The sequence below is a fragment of the Eubalaena glacialis genome, chromosome Y (assembly GCF_028564815.1).
Source record: "Eubalaena glacialis isolate mEubGla1 chromosome Y, mEubGla1.1.hap2.+ XY, whole genome shotgun sequence".
Classification (NCBI taxonomy): Eukaryota; Metazoa; Chordata; class Mammalia; order Artiodactyla; family Balaenidae; genus Eubalaena; species Eubalaena glacialis.
Genome location: NC_083737.1, coordinates 1,339,570 through 1,367,568, shown reverse-complemented (window position 1 = coordinate 1,367,568; position 27,999 = coordinate 1,339,570). Strand labels below are relative to the sequence as shown.

Sequence of the window (27,999 nt, the reverse complement as noted above, 5' to 3'; positions counted from 1 at the left end):
AAGCTCGAAGAACTTAGATACCAACAGGGAGAACTGAGCTAACAGGGACTTGAGTAAGTAGAAGATAGTTTCCTAAGAAAGCTCAAAGCCATCCTTCAAGGGGTAGATTTCAAATGCTCAAGAGAAAAGAAAGTGACCTCAAGGCAAACGGCTGAAAACTGATTTTGAGAAAGGAGAAACGAGGATGCCCTAGGCGAATCCAGAGAATCATTTTCCACCTGCCAACGTGAGCGCCCGATAAAGAGTTACCCCTAAGGTCTGACCAACACAATGAGACAATTCGACTGGATCTCCAATTTATCGAAAATGTAAGTAAGAACAGGTAATCGGACTGATATCAAAAGTCTCAAATTCAGGTAAAGGATTCAATGTCTGAACACAGAATTTCAATGAAGGGGCTATATGATCACAGTATTTCCAAATCAGTCTAATTCTAAATCACACTTAATGTATTTCAAAATCTGCTGAGGATTCGAAACCAAATCTACCCAACTCCAAAGCTCGGGATTTGCTCCCAGCTAAAGGAAAGACTGCACTGAACAGGAGTAAACAACCCCTTAGTAGCCCCCTGCTTCAGAAAGGAAATAAAGAGCTGAGAGGGACGAGCTTGCAATTCAAAGCACATGAGTCTGCCACTTTGGGGGGAGTTTGCACACTTCATGCATACTTTCCCTGACTTCAGGTTCTCATCCTGTACAATCTCGAAAATTTTCCATCACTTTTCTAGTATATAAAGACTGGAAGAAAAGAGCAGTGGATTTCTGAATAACTGGTCTCAAGTCCAGTTTCTCTTCCATAAGCAGCTCGTCAGAGATTTGAAAACAAGATTTCTGATGTTTAAAATGTTGTGGATTTCAACATTTAAATGTGACAAATTCATCCTTGGGCATGGAAGTGTTAATCATTATTTGATTACTATTCCAAGCTGCTAGAGAATGTAAGTACTTAACAAATAGAATATTCTCCACCTGCAGAAGCCAGTTCTCGCAGAGAATGCATGATGGCTGTCTAGAAGCAGAAAACAGACTTTAAAAACATAGATTACATTAAATGAAATACTTAATGCTTATTTTTATTACTTCTAGATAAACTGCTTGGAATTCAGGGCTTCTTCTTACTGTGGGAATGAAAAACAAATTAAATTCCAATATCATTCCTCTTAAAAGAGATTACAGGTACTTCCCCGGTGGCGCAGTGGTTGAGAATCCGCCTGCCAATGCAGGGGACACGGGTTTGAGCCCTGGTCCGGGAAGATCCCACATGCCGCGGAGCAACTAAGTCCGTGCGCCACAACTACTGATCCCACGTGCTGCAACTACTGAAGCCGGCGTGCCTAGAGCCTGTGCTCCGCAACAAGAGAAGCCACAGCAATAAAAAGCCCGTGCACCGCAACAAAGAGTAGCCCCCGCTCGCTGCAACTAGAGAAAACCCGCGTGCAGCAACAATTAAATAAAAATTAAAAAAAAAAAGATTACAGGCCAACATTTTAGTTTATATGCCTGTCTGTAAATAGGAGCAAGCAAAGACTTATCAGCCACATGTTCAAGGCCTTGAGAACAGGCTCTGTGCTCTTCTCATGATCAGTTAATGGAGAAATATCCTTTGTTTGAAAGAAACAAAGCTGGAATCTTAAGACTAAATAAACACTCAAGAGTAAAAGAAGGCATTTTATTTCCTTGTCTTGTTGTCACCCAAAATAATCTTTTCCAAATGGAGAGCAGAGATCCCGAATGATTAAATTTTAAAAGAAGTCAACCTTTTCTGTTTCCCAGGCAAAGGATTATTTCTCTGCAGTTAACTTAAGTATATAGTTAACAATCATCTTCGTTGTTTGGGCGTAATTTCTGGATGAGAAACACAGCCTAGTTACTACTTAATTACCTCTATTTTTTGTGGCGCTGTTAGCAGGACAGATGCAACCAAGGATCCTGCAGAAGCCCCGGCAAAGGCCTTGACACTCTTCAGGAGCTTTTTGCCGTGTTTGCAAAGTGCGGATGCTGCCCCCAAGTGGTAAATGCCCAGAAACCCACACGCTGCAAACGACAAGTTGATGTGCTTCATTCTAGCTGTGAAATTGGTGATACAAAACCCAAAAATGCCCGTAAGTTGGTATAGTTTGTTCCACATGCTGTGTACTCGTATGCTAGTCATCATTCCAAGGCTTTCTTTTATATACAGAATTCTCTGTTCTAAGCATAATCTTTTCAATTAAAGTCTAATTAAACACCCAAATCTTTCAAGGAAACTTTTCCCTCTCTCACCTTGACCCACTACAATCATATTAATTAAAAAAAAATTACAACAGTCTATATTTGTTCAGTACATAGACTATGCAACCTACTTTTTAATTACTTGGCAAAAACCAAATGGTTAAATTCCAATTGGCAAGGCATTTGGTCCTTTTTTCTTGACCTTTTGATACTTTTGGGGGTGTGGGCTACTGGTAAAATCCTTAGAGACGTTAGCAAACTTCAAATGAAAGACACATTTGCTCTTTGCGAGTGCATCAGTGAATTTAAAACAGATGTCTTGGCTCCCCACCGTTTCCATCCTGAGCATCCGTTTTTTGTTGCTGTTGTTTTGTTTTTTTAACCTGATGCTCTCAATTATTCAATAATGCAATACTCAATGATTCAACAATGCTGTGTATTTCATAGCCAAGTTTCTCAAGACAAACTGAGGTCATGACTGGCGAGGGCAACTGGAGGCTCAAAGAAAGGACATCTGCATCACCTGATACTTGCAACAAATCTAACAATGAAACTATATTTCACGAAACTTCAGGGGGAACGATTTCACCACGTGTATAAAACAGTGCCCCCCCCACCCCCGCCAAAACTGCTCCTCCTGGATGCCCTCACGGGTTTCTCGGGGGTCCCGGGACCTTCAGATTGGGCACTTGGCCCCGGCCTGTAATTTAGGAACCGAAAACCCTCCTTCTGATGCGCGGAACCAGGCCCTGTGCGAAAGGAGGCTCAATCGCTGCAGCCGAGCCCCGGTTTGGGTTTAATTTCTTCAGATTGGAAAGGGGAGAAGGGGATGGGTCTCCAGGGGGGCCGACCCAGCGTGCGCAGGCCCAGTGTCCCCCCCATCCTGTGGTCTGGGGGTGGCGGGACGAGGGTCGCTGCTGCAACACCCCCAGGGATGCCTACGCGGACCCGCTCGCCCGGGAGCCACCTCCGGGGGGCCGGAACCTGCCCCCCGCCCACCCCGCGCTCCGCCCTACCAACACAGGCCTGAGGCACTTCCGTGTAGAACATCGTCCCCCCCGCAGCAGCCCCCCGTCCCTTAACCGGAAGGCGGGGCAGGCCCGTCACTCAACCCGGCCCCGCCTATCAGGGCCGGACCACGCCTGCCCAGGAAGCTTCCGCACAAGGGATTGAGGCCGGACTACCCGCGCGGGTCTGTGACGTCATCGCGCCGACGCGGGCGTCCGCGAGGCTCCGCCTGCTCCACTTAAACCGCTGGACTCAACATGGCGGCGCGCGCTCGGCCGCTTGACCTTGGTGTCCCCTAGCGCGGGTAAGGGATAAGACTTTCTCGTCTCGAGTCCTACTGTCTTCGGATACCTCGGGATGCATTTTAGTCCCTATGCGCCACCTGCGGGCCGGCCCTCACCTGCAAGTCGGCTGACCCTGAACGACCCTCGTTTGCTGTGTACCGGAAGTGCTTGGCCTTCTTGGCGGCTGTTGTCCGGAAGTGGTTTCCCTCCCCCTCATCCTCGGGGCGGTCCAGCTGTCCCTGTAAGGGCGGGGTCTAGGGGCTACCTTGGGATTGAAAGCCCCGCAGCTTTTGGAAGCCTACCTCTGATATTTCCTTAAGCATTGTTGGAAAGGCCGCACTATGGCTTTGGGCAGCGTTCACATCCTTAGCCCGCCTTAAGCTGTGTGGCCTTGGGTGGGTTATGTGACCTCTCTGAGCTTCCCGGGTGACTTCTCTGCAAAATGGGATGGTAAAATCCGAGTTGGTGCTAAATCGTAACGTGCATGCTGCATAGCAGGCCTTCAGCAGACCAGCCTCTGTCATCTGGTAGCACCACTGGCTCTGGGTAGATCTGAGAAGCAGCTTTCTAAGGCGGCCCACTCGGCCCGCATTCCCGCCCGGATTCAAAGGACTGACCATTCCTTCTCTCCCGCAACAATGTCTTCCCTATCTAATCCTAACAAGCAAGCCTTAAGGAATTGCAGAGTTTCCGGTTGAAGGTTCTCCAGGCCCCCTTGTTTAAGGACAGATTTACTCTCACTGAAGTACAGAAGAGAATCCGAAAAACGCAAGTGTCTCTACCTTAAGCAGGAGAGGGAGTGGGTGGGAGCTCCCCAGATGGCCTTTACCTTGGACTTTTTTCTTTCTCCCTTATTTGGGGTGCTAGTGACCTGGGCTCTGGCCCACAACACTTTCTGTAAGCAAGAACCCTGGATGTCATGACTAAGGAAGAGATCTCGTGTTTATTCTTGTAAGTAGACTTCTGAGACAGCTGATCTTGCAGACACCCTAATGCCTATGCATAGCACAACTGCATTACTCTGAATTCTTCACTACCATTCGAATTTCGTGACGGGAAGGGCAAGTGTGTGTATATCCAGGAAATATAGAAGGACAAGCTGTTCGTTCTTGCATCCTTCCATTGCCTTCTAACTCTCTGGTAGGGTGTGGTCTTCCCAAGAGAGCATCCTCCAGGAAACTTACTAGAAAGGAAGAATCCCAGGCCTCAGATCTCCTGAAGCAGAGTCTGCATTTTAACAGAATCCCCAGGCATTGCTCTGCACCCTAAAGTTTGCAAAGCCCTGGTCTAACTCCTGGGGTGGTCTGGTTTAAAGTGATGCGGTGGCATCAAAAATGTAAGGAGAGACAAGGTCCACAGAGCCAGAATTTGCAGTGGTGGCAGGGCCACCTATTTCCTGCTTTGGGGCACTGCCAGCAGGTTGATTCAGAAGACAGGTGAGAAATTTGTCGCTGGGGCAGCCAGGACGCACACCGCGGCTTTGGGATCCTTTGCTTAAAGGTAAGATGAGATCAGCGGTTATTACCACCCCTGCCGGTGAGTGAGATCCCGCCAAATTTAAGGGTCACAGGCAAAGTGTCCATAAAGCTCCATGATGTAATTCTTAACAGTTTAAACTTTTTTTTTTTTTAACTCTCTCCTCCTTTCTCCCTTCTACCCCATGTCATACCCACATGCAACTAATTAAAAGGTTCCGTTTCCTAAGGTAAGGAAGAATATCAGATTCATTCACGTTTGTCTTTGCAATCTCAGCGCCATGCATAGCACTTGGCACATAGTGTGTGATTAATAAATATTTGTTGTGATTGTTGGATTTAAGTAAATTACTCTTGTGATGTGAGTATATAGTAATTTAATTGCCTTTTCAGAACATTTTTCAGTAAATTTTTTGCCTGGTTTTGCCTCTCTATTTTCCTTAGTAATTTAGTTTTTTTTTTATTATTATTTATTTATTTTTGGCTGCATTGGGTCTTAGTTGCGATGCATGGGCTTCTCATTGCGGTGGCTTCTCTTGTGGAGCATGGGCTCTAGGCGTGCGGGCTTCAGTAGTTGTGGCTCACGGGCTCGGTAGTTGTGGCTCACGGGGTCTAGAGCGCAGGCTCAGTAGTTGTGGCACACGGGCTTAGTTGCCCCGCGGCACGTGGGATCTTCCCGGACCAGGGCTCGAACCCGTGTCCCCTGCATTGGCAGGCAGATTCTTAACCACTGCGCCACCAGGGAAACACCGTAATTTAGTTGTGAACTGGTTTATTTCCTAGCCATTTATCGAACATTGAAGCATCCATTGTTTAACAGAGACAGTGCTGGTTCAGGGCACACAAAGTTGACAGGAATTCAGTTCTTCCTCATCTAGAGCCTAGAGGGTAGGGAGACAGTCGATGTGTTAATTGCAGAGGCGTGATCGTGTGCTCATACAAAGCCACACACAGGTGCTGTGCATGTCCACACTGAGCTGGGGGGCAGCAGACCCTTAGCTCTGGGAGGTACCTACGAGAGCAGCTGGCACAGACACAAAGTGCCCAAGGCTTTCTACATCCCCAGCTTCCTCCCGCAAGATTTGATCATGTATTCTCCTAAAGAGAGAAAGGTACGGGATCAGGGAGGGATAAGGGATGCTTGCCACACCTCTGCCGCAAGGACTGAGCCTTATCGCAAAGTGTCTGAGTGTAATCTCGTGTTCCAGTCTACTGTCCATGCGGTGGCATTTATTTTCCAACCTTGGCATCTTAGCACAGGTGAACAGCTCTGTGGGGCACATGCCATCGTTCCCCGAGACACCCGTACCTTCCCTCCGTGTACAAATTCCTCACCCCTGTCACCCTCTCCCAGAGCCCTGCACGCTGAACTTGATGCACTTTAAAGATTAGATGCACAGCCTTTAATTTCAGGGGATTGTGGCCACACCGTTGGCACACACAGCAGCGCCCTTTGCCACAGGGGCCTCAAGGTGATACCTCGGGTCACCATGCCCTCTGTGCCTTGTTGAAGCATTCCCTTGTTTTGAGACCACCGTAGAATTCTGAGCAAGGCAGTTCTGCAGTCGTGGAGTAGGGCATCCCACGTGAACCCACAGAGGAGGCTCCATCCCCACAGGTTGTTGTTTTCTCTAAGGAGGCATCGGTGGTCAGCGAAGGCCACCGTGTGGAGGGGCAGCCCGGGAATAACGGCAGTTTAGAGCGAGTCGGGGCTGAGAAAGGGAGAGGAGCTGGCCGAGTAGGTGTGATGGCATTTCTTGAGCCTGGGGATGCAACTGCGACCATCCCTGGCTCACTCCCACACCGCACCCACCCTTTGCTCTTCGTTTTCTTAAGTGAGTTAGAACCGAGTTTCTAAATCTTGCAAGCTAAATAGATCTCACTAATGTAAGTGCCTTTTCCATTGCACCTGTTTTCTCTCTGTTAGAAATACGCTACAAGAACCAACTACTTGAAGTAAAACTGGGTGACGCTTTTCTTGGATAGAGCTGTGATGGTACTTTTGTGATTATGTTTATTTATTTATTTTTTCATTTTATTTTTTGGCTGCACGGTGCAGCATGCGGAATCTTAGTTCCCAGACCAGGGATCAAACCTGGGCCCCCTGCATTGGGAGCGTGGAGTCTTAACCACTGGACCACCAGGGAAGTCCCTTGGGTGACTCTTTTCTAAATGGAAGAATATTTGTTTCAAAAAGTATATGAATTATATATGTAATATATTTTCTGTTATATATGTACATATATATGCAAATGTATGTACGTAGCCAGACTGGTGACATTTGAAAACAATTCAAAACTAGGCATCCTTAAGAAGTGTAATTTACTTGGGATTGGAGACATCTGAAAATGTACACTATAGATCATCTTAACATGGCATAGAAACTAAATATCAAGCTATTTCTATTAGAAAAAACATTAAAAAAATGTAACCTTTATGTATAAGCTTTGTTTTAATTTACTATGTGAAAGGTTCCAAGTATAATATACACTGAACTGAGAGATCATGGTAGAAAGACTTTCTGAGTGTTTCTGTTATTGTATTAGAATTACTTAATTACAGTGCTTGCAGTTGATATTCTGCATAAGTGTGAGATAGAGCAGAGAAGCTTTCAAAATGTTCATACTTAAGAGGTATCTTTTATACAAAAGGGGTTTAGATCTTTGGTAGCCAGGTGTTGGTGTTGTGAAGTGATGGTGGGTGTGGGATATCAAATGCCTGACAGGGTCCTAAATATTTTTTAAAAGCCCAATAAAAGAAAATCTGTATTCTCTCTGCCCTGTTTTCTTTGTTGCTAAACAGCTCTGCCCTTGATCTGGCTGCTTGTGGTCCACAGTTTGTACAGATGGTTGGGAGTAGTCCTTCTCGTTACCCTTCAGATAATTATTCTCCAGTGGAGGGGATTATTGGGGAAACAATATCAGTGTCAAACAGGTGATAGCACTGAGTGATAAACAGAATGTCAGCTTCGGTGCCCTGTGCTTCATCAAATTCACCAAAATACTACTCTGTTTTAATTTGGAGTACAGGATCTCATCATTACTGATGCTGTCGTCAAAAGAAACAGCCTAATTGCCAAAACATCCAATTATCTAATCACCTCATTTCAAAGGGAGAAAATAAGAATTCTGGTGTATTTTGTTTTTGCATCTACTCCTATTTGCTGGAAGCTTATTATTAATTATGCCTTTTGAGGGCCCATTCCATGCCAGTCCTGTGTACCCATTGTCTCATATAACTGTTACAACGGTGCTCACAGACCTTCCTCCCCTACAGTGGTTCAGAAATGAATTAGTGAGCTAGTAAGTTCTTATTATGTGCCAAGGATTGTGCTCTTTGGCCCTTGTGCTCTTTGGCCCTTATTCCTTCAGTCCTTTCTTTGGTCAGAATTTGCAATTGGTCTTCATATTTAGGCATTTATAATTTTACTAAAAAGTGGTAAAAGTGTTTAATAAATGTGATGTATAAATTTATAGCATTTAGGAAACTTGTTTGCATCTGGAAAAGAAAAAAAAAGCAATTAACTCAGGCTACCCTTTCTGCATTTATCAATTACAGCAGTAAGTCACTCGGTTTACTCCTTTTCCTGGAAGCTGTGTCATAAAGTAGGTTATTGTAAAGAGAACATAATTTCCATTAGGAACAGTGTTATAAAAAGGGGGTCATGTCATTGACCAGGGTCCTAACTCCAGATAAATCATGTATCTAATCAATTGTATTCATGCCTTTGTTCACTCTTTAAATAAACTTTAGTGTCTAATATATGACAAGGACTGGAGTAGGCATTAGAAAATTAAAAACAAAAATCTTAGTGGATAAACTGTCCATTTTTAGTTCACTGTTTTTTCTTACTGGAATGTACTTTCACATATTTCTACTCTATTAAGTTCTACTTATTCTTCTGGGCCTAAAAAACTCTTTTGTCTCAGTATGTCCTTTTGGATTAAATTCAAACACCTTCTGTCAATATTAACCACACCCTTCTCTTTGTTACCATGCTTGAGGCATTGCGGTAGTATTTATCACCTTTCATTTTGGTTAGAAACGCGGTTGCCTCCGCCTTCTGTGTTCGGAGTTGATTTGGAGCAGGAACCGTCTTGTACTTCTTGGATTTTATTTATTTATTTGTTTGTTTGTTTATGGCTGCGTTGGGTCTTCGTTGCTGCGCGCGGGCTTTCTCTAGTTGCGGTGAGCGGGGGCTACTCTTTGTTGCGGAGCACGGGCTTCTCATTGCGGTGGCTTCTCTTGTTGCGGAGCACGAGCTCTAGGCGCGCGGGCTTCAGTAGTTGTGGCTCGCGGGCTCTAGAGCGCAGGCTCAGTAGTTGTGGCGCACGGGCTTAGCTGCTCCGCGGCATGTGGGATCTTCCCGGACCAGGGCTCGAACCCGTGTGCCCTGCATTGGCAGGCGGATTCTTAACCACTGCGCCACCAGGGAAGTCCCTACTTCTTGGTTTTTGCCGGCATGTAGAAGGTAGCTAAATGTTTCTAAGAGCTGGGAATCTTTAGTTTATATGTTTCAGATATCTAACTGGCTTAAGCAAAAAGAATGTGCTAGTTCAAATATCGGGAGGTTTAGGGACTTCCCTCGTGGTCCAGTGGGTAAGACTCCATGCTCCCAGTGCAGGGGGACTGGGTTCAATCCCTGGTCGGGGAACTAGATCCCACATGCATGCCGCAGCTAAGAGTTCGCATGCTGCACATACCGCAACTAAACATGCCGCAACGAAGATCCCGAGTGCCGCAGCTAAGACCCAGCTCAGCCAAAATGGATAAGTATCAAATATGGGGAGGTTTAGAGGTAAGACTAACTAGAGATGGCTGGATCAAGCATGCAGTGGGTGCTGGAAGGCCACCCTTGTGCCATTTCCTGTTTTTCTCATCTTAGTTTCATTCTGCAGTCCGGACATCCCCAGGAGGCTGCTGGCAGCCTCACAGACTCTCAGCATATCAGTGGAAAAGTTCTTTCACTACCCACCTCTCAAACTTAGAAAAAGACTGCTGCTGGTTCTATTTTTGTCGCATGCGTGTCCCTGGAAGAGTCAACGTGGACAGCAAATGGTGATACAGTGATGTGAGCCCATGAACTGGGGAGCGAGTACCGCAGACGATGGCCAGAATGAGGGGAAGCGTTGCCAAGTCCAGATGGAGTCAGCTGGGCAGGCCTAAACCAACAACATCCACTGCAGTACCTGATAAATATTTGTTGAGTTAAACAAGCAAAAATGCAGCTATAATCTCTATATAAGACAGGGAAATTTAGTCTTTTTGATATATAAAACTTCATGATACGTATTCATCTGGCGAGTATTTCCCCAAACAAATAAGAACACGACTGTGATGTTTGGGGCATTGAAAAGTTGGTTGCGATTTTAGGTATGTTTAGATGAACAGTACATGCTGCTTGGCATGAATGTTCACCATTGAATTAATCAATAGTTTTGTTTGCTTTTTTTGAATTATATGAGCTATTTTGGATATTAGAGATGGTACAAGACTGTTGCTCACCAAATCGGTGTAAATGGATGCAAATGTTTCCCTGTGATAAATTTCCATGTAGGGAGCTGTGGTTCTTGGAGTGCTACCAAGGATCTTATCCTACACATAGGGTCAGAGAAGTAGATGCTAAATAAATGTTTGTTTTTAACAGCTGTGACAATAATGACAATGCCCTTCTACCAAAAGCATTTTGTAGAATGGGGAGTGATCTCAAAGGTCCTCCCATCATCCCTTACTTCTGAGCATTTGGGAAAAGAGTAGAGTCACCATTTAGTGAGTGTCCACTAATGTATTTCATATTTGATTTTAAAACCATAAGAAATATACCGCTAACATAAACTTTCAAAATCATTCTTTACAACATCTTCACAGGATTTCTAAGACAAAAGTGATGTGTTATAGCAAACTATACACAGATACATTCCCTATTCACAAAGCTACAAAACGAATGGGTAAAATGGGTTAGAAGTCTGAAATGGAGGTCAAAGTGAAATTTTGAAAGGACCCAGGCTGACATGGAAAAGACAGCTGTAATTTCAGAATCTTCTGTTAGGGCTTGAATTCTCAGAAAACTAGCGGCAGAGTAGTGCCTGTTAGAATGTGGTAGTATTATGGAGACGTATTTGTTGAATCGTATGGACTGATTCAGTTTTTCCTGGGGGAAAAAAAAATCCCAAGTTCTGATGAACTGTGCTATTTCCCAGTAGGCAGATATATTTAAAATAATGAACACACAAAATTCATTCTCTGTGAATAAAAGAGATGGCAAGTTCAAAGTCATTTCAAGAGCATTCCTTGCTTGGGGAAGTCTACCTCCAGCCTAACATTAGTTTTGTATTTCTAAATTCCCACATGGAAGCCAGAGAGCCCTATTTAAGCTGTCATTTTAAGCGCCAAACTTTCTTTCCCATATTTTATTCACTCTCTCACCTTGAGGGAGCAGGACTGAACTCTTAGCATGCTTTTGAAGGGCCGTTTTCAGAAAGTGAACTTAACAGAGTCCTTAGAGTAGCTGCATGGCCACATTGCACTTAAAAAGCAGCTGTAAAAGTAAAATTGTAAGGTCAAGGGTCTCCAAAAGGTCTTTGTAATTCTGAAATTTAATTTTCCTGTTTTTTCATGCACGTATACTCCAAATTTTATTTTTAGTTTACTTTTTTCATATACTCCAAATTTTAGGAAATCAGCTCGTCACCAACATGACGCCATTTTCCCAGTTGTATTATAGAAAAAATTTGGATTCTGTAGGGTATGGAAGCATTCACAAGGTAATATTTAAAATATAAGTTAGCTTCATTTCAGCATTCTGTGAACACAGACGAGTGTAAAGGTTATCTTCCTTCAGTTAGCAAAGAAACTAAAATAACATTTTTGCTTAATATTGAGAAGGATCTCGTAACCATGTAGACTTCATTTCAGTGACCCCACTTGTATGGGCCACCCACCCGAGGTGTATTTTCATCAGATGTTGACGCGTAATTGTTGAAATCATAGGCATTTCTATTAGTTACACGTTTTTCTTGACATTTGACTTATGCCTTTTTTTTTTTTTTCCTGTACTTTCTATGTTAGAGTGGCAAGTGTCTGTGATACTTTCTGCAGCGCAAAGGCTCTCTGGGCGTGCTTTTTATTTGGTTTCTATTTCTGTGCTCAAAGGCGTGTAGCAACGCCAAATTTGCATTCGCTGCTGCTTGTTGGACGCGCACTTGCATGGTCTTTGCTTTTTGTCTCCTCCAGGGGCCTTGCCCGCGCCAACGCACATTCAACGTCCCTAAGAACCCTGTGGGGCGACCGACAGTGGCGCTCACATGGTGACGATGGCTGAATGAGGCGCAAAGAGACAAAGTGACTTTCTTGAGATCGCACGCTTGATCGTTGGCTCAACCAGGATTCATTCCTTGACTGCTTTGCTCTACTGTCCCCCCAGTGCCAGATGTTCAAAAGCAGATGTCCACTCATGGGGCGTTCACAGCGATCGTTGTCATAAAGACATTGAGAAGTGAAGGCAGCAGTGATCCTGTCCAGCTGCACCGTCACCCCAGGATCTTCAGAGGCTTGTCCTGCAGCAAACCGTTAAACGTGGAAGTTCTTGCGTCTTAGGCTTGGGGGTCTCTTCCCTTCTCTATTTGTTCACACGAGGCGGCACTGTTCATGCCCAAAGCTTTGGTGCAGCCTCTTTGCCTAGGGCCTCCACGTCAGGTGCTGTGATGGCACAAGGACTATTGATTTGGATTGGCTACCTATGGATGAAGGGGACTCAGGTTACGATTTAGGGCAAGTCCCTGCCTAAGCAAAGGGGGAAAACCCATCCCACCCCCTGGCACAGCTGAGTGAGGGAAGAAGGGGTGTTGAGGTAGAAAATCAGTGTGCTAATCCCCCACTTCTCATGTTTGTATGTTGGGATGGGGTTTGTAGACAATGATGGCCCTGCCTGTTTCTGCAGACATAGCCTTGGGAACTGTGGTGCACCAGTACAGTGTCTTAATTCTGCTCCTTTTGATGAGTGTAGGATGGAGCCCGGACATCAATATTATCATTAGGAAGACACAGCTCCCAGGTGAATCTAAGGTGTAGCCAGGGCTGAGGACCACTCTTCTTGAGAAGTTCTCAATTTGGCCACCATGACACCAGAGCCATGTTGCAGGTTTGGGCGACGGAGGTGGCCACGTAGAAAGCCAGTGCTAAAATAAGCCTCAGCCTGGTCATCAGGGGGTCTAGAAGATTCTGCACAGCCCGTTGACCAGTCCACATTGGTCAGTCTCCACCTGACCAATGTGCACGGACTGCAAGGAAAACTACTAGAGTTACTCTTTCACTTTTCTTCTATGTCATCACTTCCAGATTAAGAGATTGGCCAATACAGGGAAGTGACCTCAGGAAGAAAGGGAGTAATAGGGTTCTCTCTTGGTCGTTTGTGTTTCTTAGTACCCTTGTGCCTTCTTTCTGCATTTGTAGGAAGTTCTGGTGGGGATGAATAACGTGTCCTCTTGAGGCTGGCAGAACCCCTGCTGGCTCAATTCCAGGTGTGGCGTGCTTACCTTGTGCTGGCTGTGAGACTGGGTGTCTCCCACACGTTGCGGGTCCACTGGAATTCCGCGCCTGTTCATGGGCACCGCAGGCCCTATGCAAGAGAGCGGTGGCAAGGGAAAGCAGAAATGCACATCGCATGCATCCGCTCTGCTCATTCGTGTGTACGCTTTACTGTCCCATTGGACTTCACTTGTAAAACGCAAGCTCAGAGGTAAAATTATTAAGAATTTCAAGATGGTGACAGCAGAGCAGTAAACCAGGTGTGAGAGCCTTCTGAGCATGGGGCCCATCTAGCTAGCCCTGCTCAGAAATACTCTCCCGTATACCCAGATATTATCTTGGAGGAAAAGGGGAGAAAAGAAATTTTTTGCTACGCCTGAAATGAGTCTGTTTTGATTATTGGGTTCTACTTATAAAATAATGAGCTCTTTAAAAAAATTCTCTGTTTTTGAGATTTGTTGCCTTAGTTAAGACTCCCTTGGTTGCTGAGAGAAAAAAACAAGAATCGTCATATGTGGATAAAGAAAATTATTGTTACAATACAGAACCCAAGGAACGATGGAAGTCTAGAGGGGATGGGCACTAAAAAGGGGAAAGCTTGCAGAAACCATGCTTCTGCTTTGGACTGCCAGGGTCTTTTTTTTTTTTTTAACATTTTAATTAAAAAATTTTTTTATTGGAGTATAGTTGATTTACAATGTTGTGTTAGTTTCAGGTGTACAGCAAAGTGAATCAGTTATACATATACATATATACACTCTTTTTTAGATTCTTTTCCCATATAGGTCATTACAGAGTATTGAGTAGAGTTCCCTACACTATACAGTAGGTTCTTATTAGTTACCTATTTTATATAAAGTAGTGTGTATATGTCAATCCCAATCTTCCAATTTATCCCTACCCCCCCCCCTTCCCCGCTGGTAACCATAAGTTTGTTTTCTACATCTGTGACTCAAGTTCTGTTTTGTAAATACGTTCATTTGTACCGTTTCTTTAGATTCCACATATAAGCGATATCATAGGGTATTTGTCTTTCTCTGTCTGACTTACTTCACTCAGTATGACATTCTCTAGGTCCATCCATGTTGCTGCAAATGTGGATTGCCAGGGTCTTGTGGATTCTAATGCAGCATCTCTTTTATTTCCCTTCCTCTCAGGAGATCTGCTCTCTCTGCTTCTCAAGGTGCACGTGACCAAATGTGGGAGCCCCTCAGTTCAGCCAAACGGCACAAAGAATAGCCTCCCTTTCCTTCTAGGCTGCATGTCCGGTAGAGAGAATATATGATTGGCCAAATGTGTATCAGGATCCATCCCTGGTCCAAGAAATGAGGAATGGCGAGGGATGGGTGCCAAGGCCCGGAGGCTCGTGGGCTGGACAGATACTCCTGACACTTTCTGCTGCACCTTTGCACTGGATTGAATGTCCTGTGCATGAAGAATAATCATAATTAATAGTTACTGAGCCCATACTGTGTGCCAGAGCTTTTGCTAATTGTGTTATGTTCCTCATCGCCATCTCCACAATAAATGCTCTGAAGCAGGTAGAGGAAGTGGCCTCACACACGCTAAGGCACTTTTCCCAGATTACCTGGCGAAATAGAAGGGAGCAAAGGAAAGAAACCCAGGTTCGTCAGAGGGCAAAGCTGTACCCTTAACTGTTTTACTGGAAAGTAGTAAACGGGGCTTGTTTTAGTGCACACTGATGAGAGACTGTTATCGCTATCTTATACTTTCCCTTCCCCCCGGTATCCATTGGCTGCTCTCAAAGTGTTGAGACAACTTCTGATCGTTCATTTTGTCCAAGGAACTCGATTAAAGGGATAGTAGCAATTGAGCACAGCAGATTCTCAGAAATGTTTGCCTTTAGTTACTGAGTGACTTTCAGAAGAGTGGGCCTGCATCCTGCAAGATGACGTACAAAATCCCACAAACGTAATGCCAGATGGAACTGGCCCATATGTGAAAATAGGTTTCCTCACATGGTCCGTGTTTATTGTTTTCTATAACTGTCTCCAGGCTGCTCCCTGCTGGCTGATGAGAGTGGAACACCGCAGATCCCAGAAGGATGTAAATGGCAGAGAGAAGCTCCAATTCCCAGGGTTGGGAGAGCCAGGGAGGTCTCACTTTAACATGGCCCTAGTCCAGTTAGAAACCAGCGGGCTCTCCCCTGCCTGTGCTTTATCATTCCCCACATCACCTGCAGAGAGAAGGCAGTCAGCTTTCAGACCCAGTGATCATCGTCCACTTGAGTCTACACATGCATCAAAGGGCACACCTGCTCTGTGTGCCTTCCTTGAGACATGACTGAAATCCTGATATAAAATCAAATATGTAAACATTCAAAAGAAGAAGATGCAAGAGGGAAGAGATATGGGGACATATGTATATGTATAACTGATTCACTTTGTTATACAGCAGAAACGAACACACCATTGTAGAGCAATTATACTCCAATAAAGATGTTAAAAAAAAAAAAAGAAGAAAGCTGAGATTAATATGGTCATTTTTGTCCCTCTCATCTCTTGCCTCCTTCACCTTTATAGAGTACTGATTGATTTCAAAGGTAGATGAATTAGGTTCTGTCCTGAATAAAAGTCAAATGGCTATAGAGTATGTTACTTGTTTAGACTGTTTCTATGTTTATTTGTATCTAAAATGTTCATTGAGGTTCTAAATAGCCATTACTTTATTGAGTCCACTTTATGAACTCATTTTTTTTAGTGAAGAAAACTAAATTTTAAAAATAAGTATAATTTCTATATTAACTGGTATAATTTCCTATTAAAGAGCTCTCATAATTAGAGCTATTGCTAATATAACTTCTAGGTCATGAAAATAGGCTTTTGAACTATGTTTGTATATGGATGTACACACACACACACACTCAAGGGGGAATCATTATTTCACGAAAGAAGTGTGAGTTATTTCTACTCCTATAAGAGTTTAGTTGTTGTTTTTTTTTTAATTTATTTAATTAATTTATTTATTTTTGGCTGTGTTGGGTCTTCGTTGCTGGGCGCGGGCTTTCTCTGTTTGCGGCGAGTGGGGGCTACTCTCCGTTGCGGTGCACGGGCTTCTCATTGCGGTGGCTTCTCTTGTTGCAGAGCACAGGCTCTAGGCGCGCGGGCTTCAGTAGTTGTGGCACATGGGCTCAGTAGTTGTGGCACGCGGGCTCTAGAGCGCAGGCTCAGTAGTTGTGGTGCACGGGCTTAGTTGCTCCGCGGCATGTGGGATCTTCCCAGAGCAGGGCTTGAACCCGTGTCCCCTGCATTGGCAGGTGGATTCTTAACCACTGCGCCACCAAGGAAGCCCAAGAATTTAGTTTTTTAAGAAATAAAATATTTGTCTTATTTCTAAAGAAACATATTCTTCGTAGAAAATTTAGAGAATACAAATACAAATTTAGAGAAACAAAATAATGACTACCCATGTAAAATTAATATGTATGATGTATATTCCCAACACACATAGGTAAATGTAATGTATAATTTACTTTCTAGAGATTTCTATCTCAAACTTAGTACGAAGCATTATATAAAAAGCCATCAATATGAGATAATCTAACCCAGTAACTGCCAATAACTTAATTGATCATACAGTCAGTGACCTAATATTAAATGTATGTAAGACTCCTGTTTTCATATCTTGCTTCCAGACATCTTATCAATAACCTAGACTTGTGAACATCATTTTAATGCATAATAGTGTCCACTTGTGAATGACATAAAGAGAAGAAAGATTATATTAGATATCGATGTTTGATGATTTGCTAGGCTTTTTCACCACCTAAATGATGTCTTCCCAACAGCTTTAACAATGCTGTCTGAACTTGTGTCTTAATAAATTTATAAATTACGACATGCCATGGGTGTCAGTGCTAGAAGTATTAAATGCACGAAGAGCAAGGCCGTCTATAAAGTAATAGGATAGATTTTTTAACACACCCATCAGAACTCATACTTTGCAGTAAGTGTTTTATTCCACACAGTCTTGTTAAGAGGTTAACTGTCTCCTTAATCTATGAATGTATTTTTTCAGCAGTATCACCTGTGAGTGCTCTGTGTGTTGGCATTTTCACAGGCCCGTGGATATAATAATGAATGAGGCAGGTAGGCTACAGTCTAATGAGGGAGAAAAGATGACACCAGCCATTGCAAGACAGGAGTGTAAGCGTTAAATTAAGGTGGCACCAGTGATGTGGAATCCTGCCTAACCCCGTCCCTGGGGTCAGGTCACATGTTAAAAAACAGCATGACTCCTGAGCTGTATCCTGCCAATGGAATTTCAGAGTATGGGTAAAGAGTTCAAAAGTGCATTCATCAGAGTCAATAACTATATAATATCTTCGTGTGGTGACAGATGGTAACCAGACTAATCATGGTGATCATTTTGAAATGTATAGAAGTATCAAATCACTGCACTGTGTAACAGGAACTAGCATAGTGTTGAAGGTCAATTATACTTCAAGAACAAACAAACTGACTCGTAGAAAAAGAGTTCAGACCTGCCAGAATTTGGCTTCTCCAGCTGGCTCGCCTGTGGACTTGATGGTTTATTGCAACTGGATTACAACTAGTTATACTAATCAGTGTTTTAATTTGCTCTTTGTTTCCAAATTGTTTATGCTTTGTGTCTCCCTGCTACACTATGGCTTTGTCAGTGTTACTAGCTGCATTACTTATATCCTGTCTGTTTTATAAGATTGTTGTCTCTTACAGTACCCAGTGTGTAACCAGGTCTCCAACAAAATTGATGACGGCTAAACATCTTGAGGAAATAGATCACATTTATGACTCTTATAAAATAATTGTAATAATGTGGTTCTAGGTATGGGAAGAAGCAATAAGGGAGAACATTTCCTGGATCATAATAGACAGAGGATCCAGAGAATCTTTAATTATCAACAGGGCCAAATCCGGAAATTAGCACCTGGAGTGGCATATCAACAAGAGTTTTCTCCTGATCTGGGATGAGCCTCCCAGCACCATGGGACTAAATTTGGTCATGAAATGTCTCCCAAGTATTGGTCGAATTCCTGACCAAGAGGATGATTTGAGAAATCGGATATTTCCTGCCATATCAGTAAACAAAGGATGTCACAGTCATCAGTGATTGCAGCCAGGTGAGAGGGTGAGCCCTGAGGGAACTCAGGAAGGAAAAGAATACCTGCTATCTAGCAGCCATCAGACTGCAGCCACTCCCCGCAGTGAGCCCTGAGGAAACTCAGGATATGAAAACACAGGATACTGGCCCCAGATAGCTGAGGTGCATATCAAAGGAAGGATTTCAGTGAGCCCAGACTCTTGCATCTTCCCATACATAGAAAAGCCCTAAGTTCTTTAACTTGAGATACCTGGTTTTCCTTTAATTAACAATAATCTTATGACATTCAGACTACCTGCCCCTTTGTTGCAAAACTCCTATATAACCTGGCTTCCCCCTTGCCTCTTTGGAGCAGTTTCTCAGAGCTATCTGAAACACTGTCTCCTGGGATGCAGTCCTCATTTCACCGCAAATAAAACTTAACTTGCAAAAAAAAAAAAAAAATCAGATTTGTGATTATGAGATGGGGGGTGGCAAGAGGGGGAATGAGATGAAGGCAGTGGAAAGGTACAAACTTGCAGTCCTAAGATAAATAAGTAATAAGCATGTAATGTACAACATAATAAAGATAATTAACACTGCTGCACATTATATATGGAATTCTTAAGAGAATAGATCCTGAGTTCTCATCACAAGGAAAAAATACATATTTTTTCTCTTTCTTTAATGTATCTCTATGAGATGATGGAGCTTCACTACACATATTGTGGTCATCATTTCATGATGTGTGTAAGTCAGATCATTATGTTCTACATCTTAAAACTTACACAGTGCTGTATGTCAATTCTATCTCAATAAAACTGGAAAAAAGTGCATTATCAGGACTGCATCATAGTCACAGAAAAGGCAGGGAGCTCTTTTTTTTGGAATCGTCTTCAAAAGTTTAGGGTATTTTATTGACTGTCCCGTAGAGGGGCAAATGATAAATATTTGATATAAATTGGATTCTTTTTCTGTGAATAGTGCTAGTTCAGTAGAGTCATACTTACCTTTTAAAAGCTCTGGGATTTAGCTGAGGGAACGGCATACAGTAGGTACTTAATGACTATTTACTGATAATTGACTTTGCAAGAGGTCTGACAAAATGATTGATGCACAACTGGAAAATTCTAGTTCTGGCCTAGAACCAGACAGGTCTGAGTGCTGAGCCGGCTTTTCTTGTGGAGCTTGCTGATTCATTTCATCACTTGCAGGAGCTCTTCCGCGAGGTGAGACTCATTTGAACAAGAGAGGCGCCTGCCAAAGCACACTGAACATGCCTCGGATATTCAGGGTGAGTACTTTGACAAAGACCATACTCATTTGGATTTTAAAATTCAGATGCATTTGTTGAAGTCAAATCAGTTTGATTTAAAATTACTCAGTTTGCATGTGCATTTACATACAGACACACTCACAGACTGAAAGTTTAATTGATGTGGCTTAAGGTAAGTCGGCATTTGTTTTCCTGGTTCATGTAGACTGGTTCAAATCCAGGGTGTACCACATATAGCTGTGTGACCTTGGGGAGGTTACTTAACCTCTCTGTTTTTCAGTTCCTTAATTTATACATCATGGATAATGATTACACCTAAATTATAGAATGTGTATGAGGCTAAATGAGTTAATATATGTAAGGAGCCTAGAATTTTGGTTGTTACATAGTAAGAACTGTTTAACTATTGCATAATTATTATCTTCAACCCTAACAATATTAACATTAAAAATATTTAATTTACCAGATCAAATAACCTATAAAATGTTTGTCAATATGTACAAGAAGATAATGATTATACTTAAAATGTAAAATGTTTCTGAAGCCAAACGGATTAATACATGCAAAGAGTATAGAATACCTTTTGTCACATTGTAACTATTTTATTATTATTATCCTTAACCATAGTAATATTAATATTAAGAATATTTAGATTACCAGGTCCAACTAATATTTTAAAATAGTTTACCATTTAGCTTTTGCTTGTTTTTAATGTTTTCATTATGTCGAAAAATATGAATTACCAAAATGAGAAATTAAATGGTTAAAATGGAAACACAGTAATTTAGAATACCTTTTCTCTCTAGGTGAAAAATATATCCTCAAGAAATCCAATTCCTTGGAACTGAATGCATTTTAAAATTCTAATTAATTTTTCTTGCAATTTATAGATCTAGCATTATTAAAGTATTCATCTCTTTGAGCTAATGTGGCATAACAAATTTAATTTGCAAAACAAAGATGACATGAATAGAACATGATCCATAATCACTTTTTTTTAAGCCTCATGTTGTAGGCACTTCATTAGAAAGAGAGACAAGTCAGACATATTTTATAACTCCATAGAGCTTTCCAAATAAACTCTTAGAAAGTCATGATATAATACAATTTTGGAACAAAACATTTTGTATTGTTTTCATTGTTTCTAAGTTGTGTAGGGTACCACCCCACCATCCTTGACAGGGTTGTTTGACATGTATGGGGGTGCTTTGTGTTATTTTTCACCAGAAAGTCTTTACACCACAGTGTAATCGGATACTGTGAAACGGGGGATAGAGGACAAAGAACCACAGATTGCATTCCTGGTCCAGCGGCAGCTCCAGTGCAAAGATGGCCCTCGAGTAGCAAGGCACTGGGCAGAAATGGCCAGACCCTCGTACTGATGACCATACTCCACCAATGGGGAAGCTGGGGGCTTCCCCCCAAAGTGTGGGGCTTCCATTTAAACACGGGAGCAGACCCCAGGGGGCTGCCACTGGAGGCTGCCAGCTAAGTGTGCTCCTTGCAGCTGATAAATATTGGGTTGGCCAAAAAGTTCGTTAGGGGTCTTCTGTAAGACCCCTAACTTTTTGGCCAACCCAATAGGTTCTTCCTCGAAGGCACATTCGCGGAGCACATCTCCAAGGCTGCTCTCACCCCGGTTTCTAAATCCAGCTGAGCATCTGTCTAGAGTCTGATGGTTTGCTGTATATACCAAAGACTTCCAGAGTTCAACATTGTTACATGGCTGGGGGTGTCTGATTTCACAGAGTGTCTCATTTGAAGAATATTCATGTTTCCTTTTGGTTTGGGGGCAGAGTATGTGGGAAGAGGGTAAAGATTAGCTCAAAGGGTTTTACTGTGATTAAGCTTGTCTCTTTGCAGGGCCATTGACTCTGCCTGTAGCCGGGATGATTATTATTAGTTCTAGCAGTAGTAGTAGTAATAGTAATAATTATAGCAGTAAAAGGAGGGTGAAGAGGAAGAGGAGTAACAGTAACAAGAACAACAACAGTGATACAGTTGTTACTGTTTCTTCCACATGGGGCTAAGGTCTGCCATGTAAAATCTTATGCAGTACTTACCACAGCGCAACGGAGCAAGAGTACTGGTGTTATTTTAATTTTAGAGATGATATTTGCAGAGGTTAAATACCTTGCCCCAGCTTATCAAGCTAATAAATGATAGAAGTGGAGTTCAGACCCGTGTGGCAGGAATCCCAGGAACCTGCTCCTGTCTGCTACTGTTTCTAATCAAGATGTGGGCATGATTATTCCCTATGCTTCTTGTATAAGATGCCTGGTACCTGTGTATTTGATCTTTGAAACCTCAATTTCCTCACCTGTAGAAAGTCGATAATAATAATAACCAACCTGACTTTCTCATGGAGTTAATGTGAGGGAAAAAAAAAAGATGTTGAGAAAGTGGTTTGTAAAGTATGAACTCTTCATAAATACGTGTTGGTTATTATCGTACTGGTATGAAATATTCTGTGTTCTAGAAAGGAGACTAAAAGCTTGACCATAGCAAGGGTGGGAACTTCATTCTCAGGAATTATACTCCCAGAATTTGAGATCTGGAAAAGCTTTGGAGAGTGTCCAGTTCAGTGGTTCTCAGCCCAGTTGCTTATTTGTATCACTTGGGGGAACTTTTAAAAATTGTCGATGCCCAAGATTCACTCCATTTTTAGAAATCTTGTTTAATTGGTCTGGAGTAGGGCTTAGACATCTCAATATATGTATATGCATATGTATTTGTGCATGTAAACATGTGTATGCATATGTAGGTATAGGTGTATGCATATGTAGGCATAGGTGTATGCTTGTGTATGTATGTTTTCTCCGAAGATGATTCTAATGTGTAGTCAGGGGCAAAAATGACTGAACGGAACCAACAAGCTTGTTTCTGACAACTGGGGTAGCTTTTTGTTTACCCAGGACAGTTGCAGCTGACACCTGTTGCCCATTGACTCAGCTGATAAGCCCACCCCCTTTCCCTCTCATGTGTCCTGGTTTGGACGATAAATTATACCATCTCCTGCTGATAAGGAACTGAGGCTTTGGGAGGCTGTTTTCCTTCTAAAAGGAATTGAGTATAGTGCCCACCTTGGGCTTTCAGGGGTTGCTTTGGAGTCGTGTTGGACACCATGTAAGTAAGCAGGATGCTTCTTGACATTCTTAAGCTGAGAGAATTTCTTAGTTTTGCTATGATAATAAGAACTCTTTAAAATAGAACTATGCTGTGTTTCCACGTGACCCACCTAAGTTTTGCAATACTGAGGTTTCATCATCTCATCTGATTCATTTATGCAGGGAACATGTCATCACGGTTTCGGTTCCTGAAAGCACCTTCTCGTGAATGCTAGCAATTGTTACTTAGGAAATTAAATTTAGAAAACAGAGAGACTTCCCTGGTGGTGCAGTGGTTAAGAATCCGCCTGCCAATGCAGGGGACACGGGTTTGAGTCCTGGTCTGGGAAGATCCCACGTGCTGTGGAGCAACTAAGCCCGTGTGCCACAACTACTGAGCCTGTGCTCTAGAGCCCGCGAGCCACAACTACTGAGCCCACACACCACAACTACTGAAGCCCGCGCACCTAGAGCCCGTGCTCTGCAACAAGAGAAGCCACCGCAATGAGAAACCTGTGCACCGCAATGAAGAGTAGTCCCTGCTCGCCGCAACTAGAGAAAGCCCACGCGCAGCAATGAAGACCCAACACAGCCAAAAATTAAAAAATAAATAAATAAATAAATTTATAAAAAAATAAAACAGATCAACAGCTTTATCAGCTGTCTCAGTACTAGTTCTCTTAACACCATGCAGGGCAACGTGGACCCTGCTGGATATGACATGCCTGATGACGACATTTATGAGACCTCTGTCCAAAAGGAAATTTGACATTGACCAAGAGATCTGACCTGTAGTTGCTCTGACAGGCCTTGGTGCTGTCTTCTTGGTTGAGACTTTCTCAGCCAATGTCAAATCTGATTTTGGCATTAAAGTCCACATAACCTAGGATATACATGCCCCAGAATAACTAAGGTACTTCTCAGCCAGTAGTCTGGCTTTGCTGGTAGTCTGTGTTCAGTACACATATGAATCCATGGATGTGGGCATGTTTCTGTGATAATAGTAAGCACGTCTCCTCATCATTGGAGTTATTGTTCTGGGATGACTCAATCAGAAGTGCAGTTCTAGGAAAGTGGAATGTTTCCATTGACATCCATCAGAGTGAAACCAAGGATGGTAGATGTTCCTATTACCCAGCATTGATGGCTTTACCTCCTTGAGGAATCCAGGGATTGTACGGTACCCTGAAGATCCAATGCGTTGTCCAGGAGACTGGAGTATTCAGTTTTGTTTGTCGCATATTGTTGGTGAAAGTCAGAGACTGATTTTGATGTATTAGAGATTCCTTCATTTACAAGTCTCAGAAAAACTCTTTGCAAAATATACTGACACTTTCCGTGATTTCAAAATTGCAGTGGTCTCACTCCTGATGTTGGAAATGTGTTTGGCTGTCGCAAATGGCTCCTTGGCAAACAGTGGGCCCTGTTACTCAAAAAAGAAAAGTATAACTCCTGTTGTTAGGATTTAGAGTCCAAGAAGTTCATACTGTTATTATTACCTAGTCTGAAAAAGAAAGGTTAGCAAATTTCCCCAGACATTGTCTGAGGAAGGGGATCAATTAAAAGAGACATTTAGTGCCTTCCAGTTCTCTTTCCAGATTCTCCCAAGACATGCTGGCTGTCCCTACTCTGTATTCTTATGTGTGTGCACCACATACATTCCTTTATCATGATTCATAGCACATTGTACTGGAATTACTTGTTTGCAAGTCTTTCTCTCGTGCTAGACTGGAGAGCAGAAACCATGGCTTGCTTGTCTTTGCATCGCCAGCACTTAGCAAAGAAATGAACACATATTGGACATACAGAGAACCTGGAGTGAATTAATAACTGCAGAACGAAAAGGAGCTTGAGTATCAATCAAGAATTGTGTCCTTGTGTAACCGAAAGTGGGGTCCGGCTGCTTGCCACTCAGAAGCCAATAAAGAGGCAAGGTTGATGGAAAGGAAAGTTTGCTTTATTTTGGATGCTGGCAACTGGGGAGGAGGGTGGACTTCTGTCCAAAAGCTGACTCCGCCCCTCCCCCCTCCCCCGCCCCCGACAATCAGGGGGCAAGAGCTTTTATAGGCAGAGGGAGGGGACTGCACGTAGAAACAGCACGGGCAGCTCTGACCGTCATCTTGAAATTGGTCATCGGTGGTCTGACCAGCGTCCTCTTGACTGTTTTAAGTACAGTTAATCTCCAGTTCCAGGGTCGGTTTGTTTCCATTTCTTTGAGGCCAGTTCTCAGAATTGTGGCAGCTTATATGTCATGGCTACAGTCTGGTCATCATGGACTTAACTTCTTCTACCTGGCGGGGGTTTCAGTATCTATAAGACAGCTCACAGGATGTGGCTCAGAATATGATCTGTAGCCCTTGAGGAGGAACTAAAAGGTCCTTGACTTTGCTTAATGACTAAATTATTATTATTTGGTCTCCTTTGACTGTTTTCCTTTGCTTCTGCATTTTCTTACTTCTCTGATTAAACTTATTCTTTGGCTAAAGTGTTTCCACAGACAAAAGGCAGGCTGAGGACATGGTGGGGAAGGGACCATAGGGTCCTGCTCCGTTTCACTTGGAGAGGACACATAATAAGCTGCGATATTCATGCTGAAATGAAAATACAGAATGAAACCTCATGGAAACCAGACATTTCCTCTGAATAAGGAGCTTGAACTCATTCAGTATTTGGAGAGAATCGACTCCCTACTCTACCTGCTTGGAAGAACGAGGGAGGTAGGGAGAGCTTATCACAATCTGGTTTTGCTCAAGTTAATCAGTATGTTTTGACGCCTCTCTGCTACAGATGTTGAAGCAGTCGTGCTCATCAGGGTCCATTCTGAGTTAATCCGATCAGTTCGGGATGTCTTACAACACGGAAATGTCCAGAGCTTCATGATACACTTTCTGGAATAGTGGGATTATGGGACCAACCAAGGATGACCTGATGAAACGATTTTAAGAAGTCCTAGAAAATTCTGGCTCATTACCTGGGTGAAAATCACTGCACACATAACAATGAACGTTAATTGCTAAGTCCCTTGTCACCTGCTTAGAATGTGCATCTGCGACAGCTCAGTTGTCACCCCCAAAATGAGAGAACTCTGAGCCTTCCTGAGTCCGTTAGGCTTTCAATGTGTTTTTCTTACCTAAAGGTATCGATTTCTGAGCATTGCATCACCTACGTGGCAAAAAAAAAAAAAAAAAAAAGCTGTATATGGAGTTGGACTCCTGAACAGAGAGGTGCTTTTTATAATACCAAGCAGCTACTGATGTTCCTGTGTGCATTCAGGGGAGCATAAACCACCTGGCTGAGTTGAGTTGTGCCTATCCATCAGGCATCAGATGGCCCCAAGACACCAGCTTTGCTTACTAATCAAAAGCAATGTTGTCGATGTACCAGGTTAATGCACAGGTTGATAAAGTTATGCAGTTATCGTGGGACTAGGGAAGTTTTATAACCATGCCAGGTTCTACACCTTTACAATTCATAGTGTTTACAGACCACTTTGGTTATTTTTCTCCAAGGATAAATCAGTGCCTTTAGTCTTGTTATCATCTATACATCACTGAGGTATTTTGCTCTGTGCTTCTACCTGTTTACAAGATTAATGAAGCTCTTCCTTTGGATCTCAAACCGGCATATGATGTAAGAACCAACTGGCAACTTCCGACTCCTGGGCACCCCACACACAGCTAGCTCTCTGACATCCAAGCCATCAACATTTTAAGAAAACTAATAGGGATTTGGAACTATGTTGCTGTCACAAAACCAGATGGTAGCGGAAAATTTCCCTGAAGTTAGCCTTGGGCTTGGTGGCAGGGTTGACCACCGCACCTAGCCTTTCTTCAGAGGTCTTTTCTCTGCCTTTCTGCTTGAAGGGGCGGGGCTTGATTATCTACTGTCCTCCACTGTCTCCTTGAAAGGAAATCTTTCAAGTAACCCACTTCACAATTTACCACGAGTAGTGAATTTTTAATATGACTTTCATAATGGTGATTATATATTTCTGTTTTTCGAAAAACAGGAGAGACTTTAAAATATGATAACCTTGGACAAGCAGTGTGATTTTTTAACAAGAATATGTTATGCGTGGGACTTCCCTGGTGGTCCAGTGGTAAAGAATCCGCCTTCCAGTGCAGGGGACATGGGTTCGATCCCTGGCCAGGGAATTAAGATCCCGCATGCCGCAGGGCAGCTAAGCCCACGTATCACAACTACTGAGCCCACACGCTGTGGAGTCTGCGCGCCACAACTAGAGAGGGAAAACCTGCACGCCACAACTAGAGAGAAGCCTGCGCGCCACAACGAAGAGCCCGGGCGCCACCATGAAAGATCCTGCATGCCTCAGCGAAGATCCTGCGTGCCGCAGCTGAGACCCGATGCAGCCCAAATAATAATAATAATAATAAATGAAATAAATATTAAAAAAAGAATATGTTATGCATAAGCTGCAGTGAAAGAATATTTAATTGTCTAATACATTTCATCTGAATATTGTTGGTTCCATTATTTTTATATTTTGGTGGTTCTTCATATTTTTTAATCTAAAAAAAAAGATGTATTTTAGGAGTAGGTGGCTCTGACATCCAGTTCTAATTTTCCAAATAGACATTTCTGAGATGAGATGATTTTTCTAAAAAGTCACATTTTGGCTTTTGCACAAACAATGGCGTTACACTTCCCAGGAATAAAACTTTTTTTCAATAAAATTTACACTCTCATATCCCTGATATCAATTTCAGATTTCAAAATAATGAGGAAATAAGTATACTAAATTAATTTCAAGATGCGTTACTTTTAGAGCTGCCTGCTGCTCTGGCGATAGTAAAAGCACATACCTTTCTACAGTGGAGAACTCATTAGAATCCATGTTTTAAGTGGCTTGATAGGGAGTCTACAGTGACTGCAAGACCCAAGAATTTGTTTCTTTGGCCTTTTAATAAGATTCTAGTAGAGATGTGGCTTACTATTTCTAGGCAACTTGTTCCTCACAATAATAGTGAACATTCATTTGTGTTTCATAGACCTGTGTGTTCTGCGAAGTTC

General features: G+C 42.8%; 1 protein-coding gene and 1 long non-coding RNA gene across 7 annotated transcripts in view; one reads left to right on the top strand and one right to left on the bottom strand.

Moving 5' to 3' along the window:
- The window catches only part of LOC133082913 (patatin-like phospholipase domain-containing protein 4), a 72,953-nt gene extending 69,270 nt beyond the window's left edge, over window positions 1-3,683 (bottom strand). For 2 of the 5 annotated variants that reach the window (XM_061179600.1, XM_061179597.1), the window contains exons 1-2: window positions 3,227-3,289; window positions 1,882-2,066 (exon numbers count right to left, since the gene is read on the bottom strand). In XM_061179600.1, coding sequence (XP_061035583.1) covers window positions 1,882-2,066; window positions 3,227-3,260 — 219 coding nt within the window. In that variant the 5' untranslated portion in view covers window positions 3,261-3,289. Of the gene's footprint in view, window positions 1-1,881; window positions 2,067-3,226; window positions 3,290-3,618 lie in introns of those variants that run through there. The other 3 variants (XM_061179599.1, XM_061179598.1, XM_061179601.1) reach the window with 3 other exon arrangements.
- Window positions 3,422-27,441, top strand: LOC133082914 (uncharacterized). Of its 2 annotated transcripts, none has more exons than XR_009699081.1 (3): window positions 3,422-3,522; window positions 19,800-19,879; window positions 23,152-25,443. It is a non-coding gene; the product is annotated as an uncharacterized LOC133082914 (long non-coding RNA). The 2 variants fall into 2 exon arrangements; XR_009699082.1 differs by lacking the exon at window positions 23,152-25,443 and adding an exon at window positions 26,978-27,441 and having other exon boundaries at window positions 3,424-3,522.
- The last annotated feature ends 558 nt before the right edge of the window (window positions 27,442-27,999 follow it).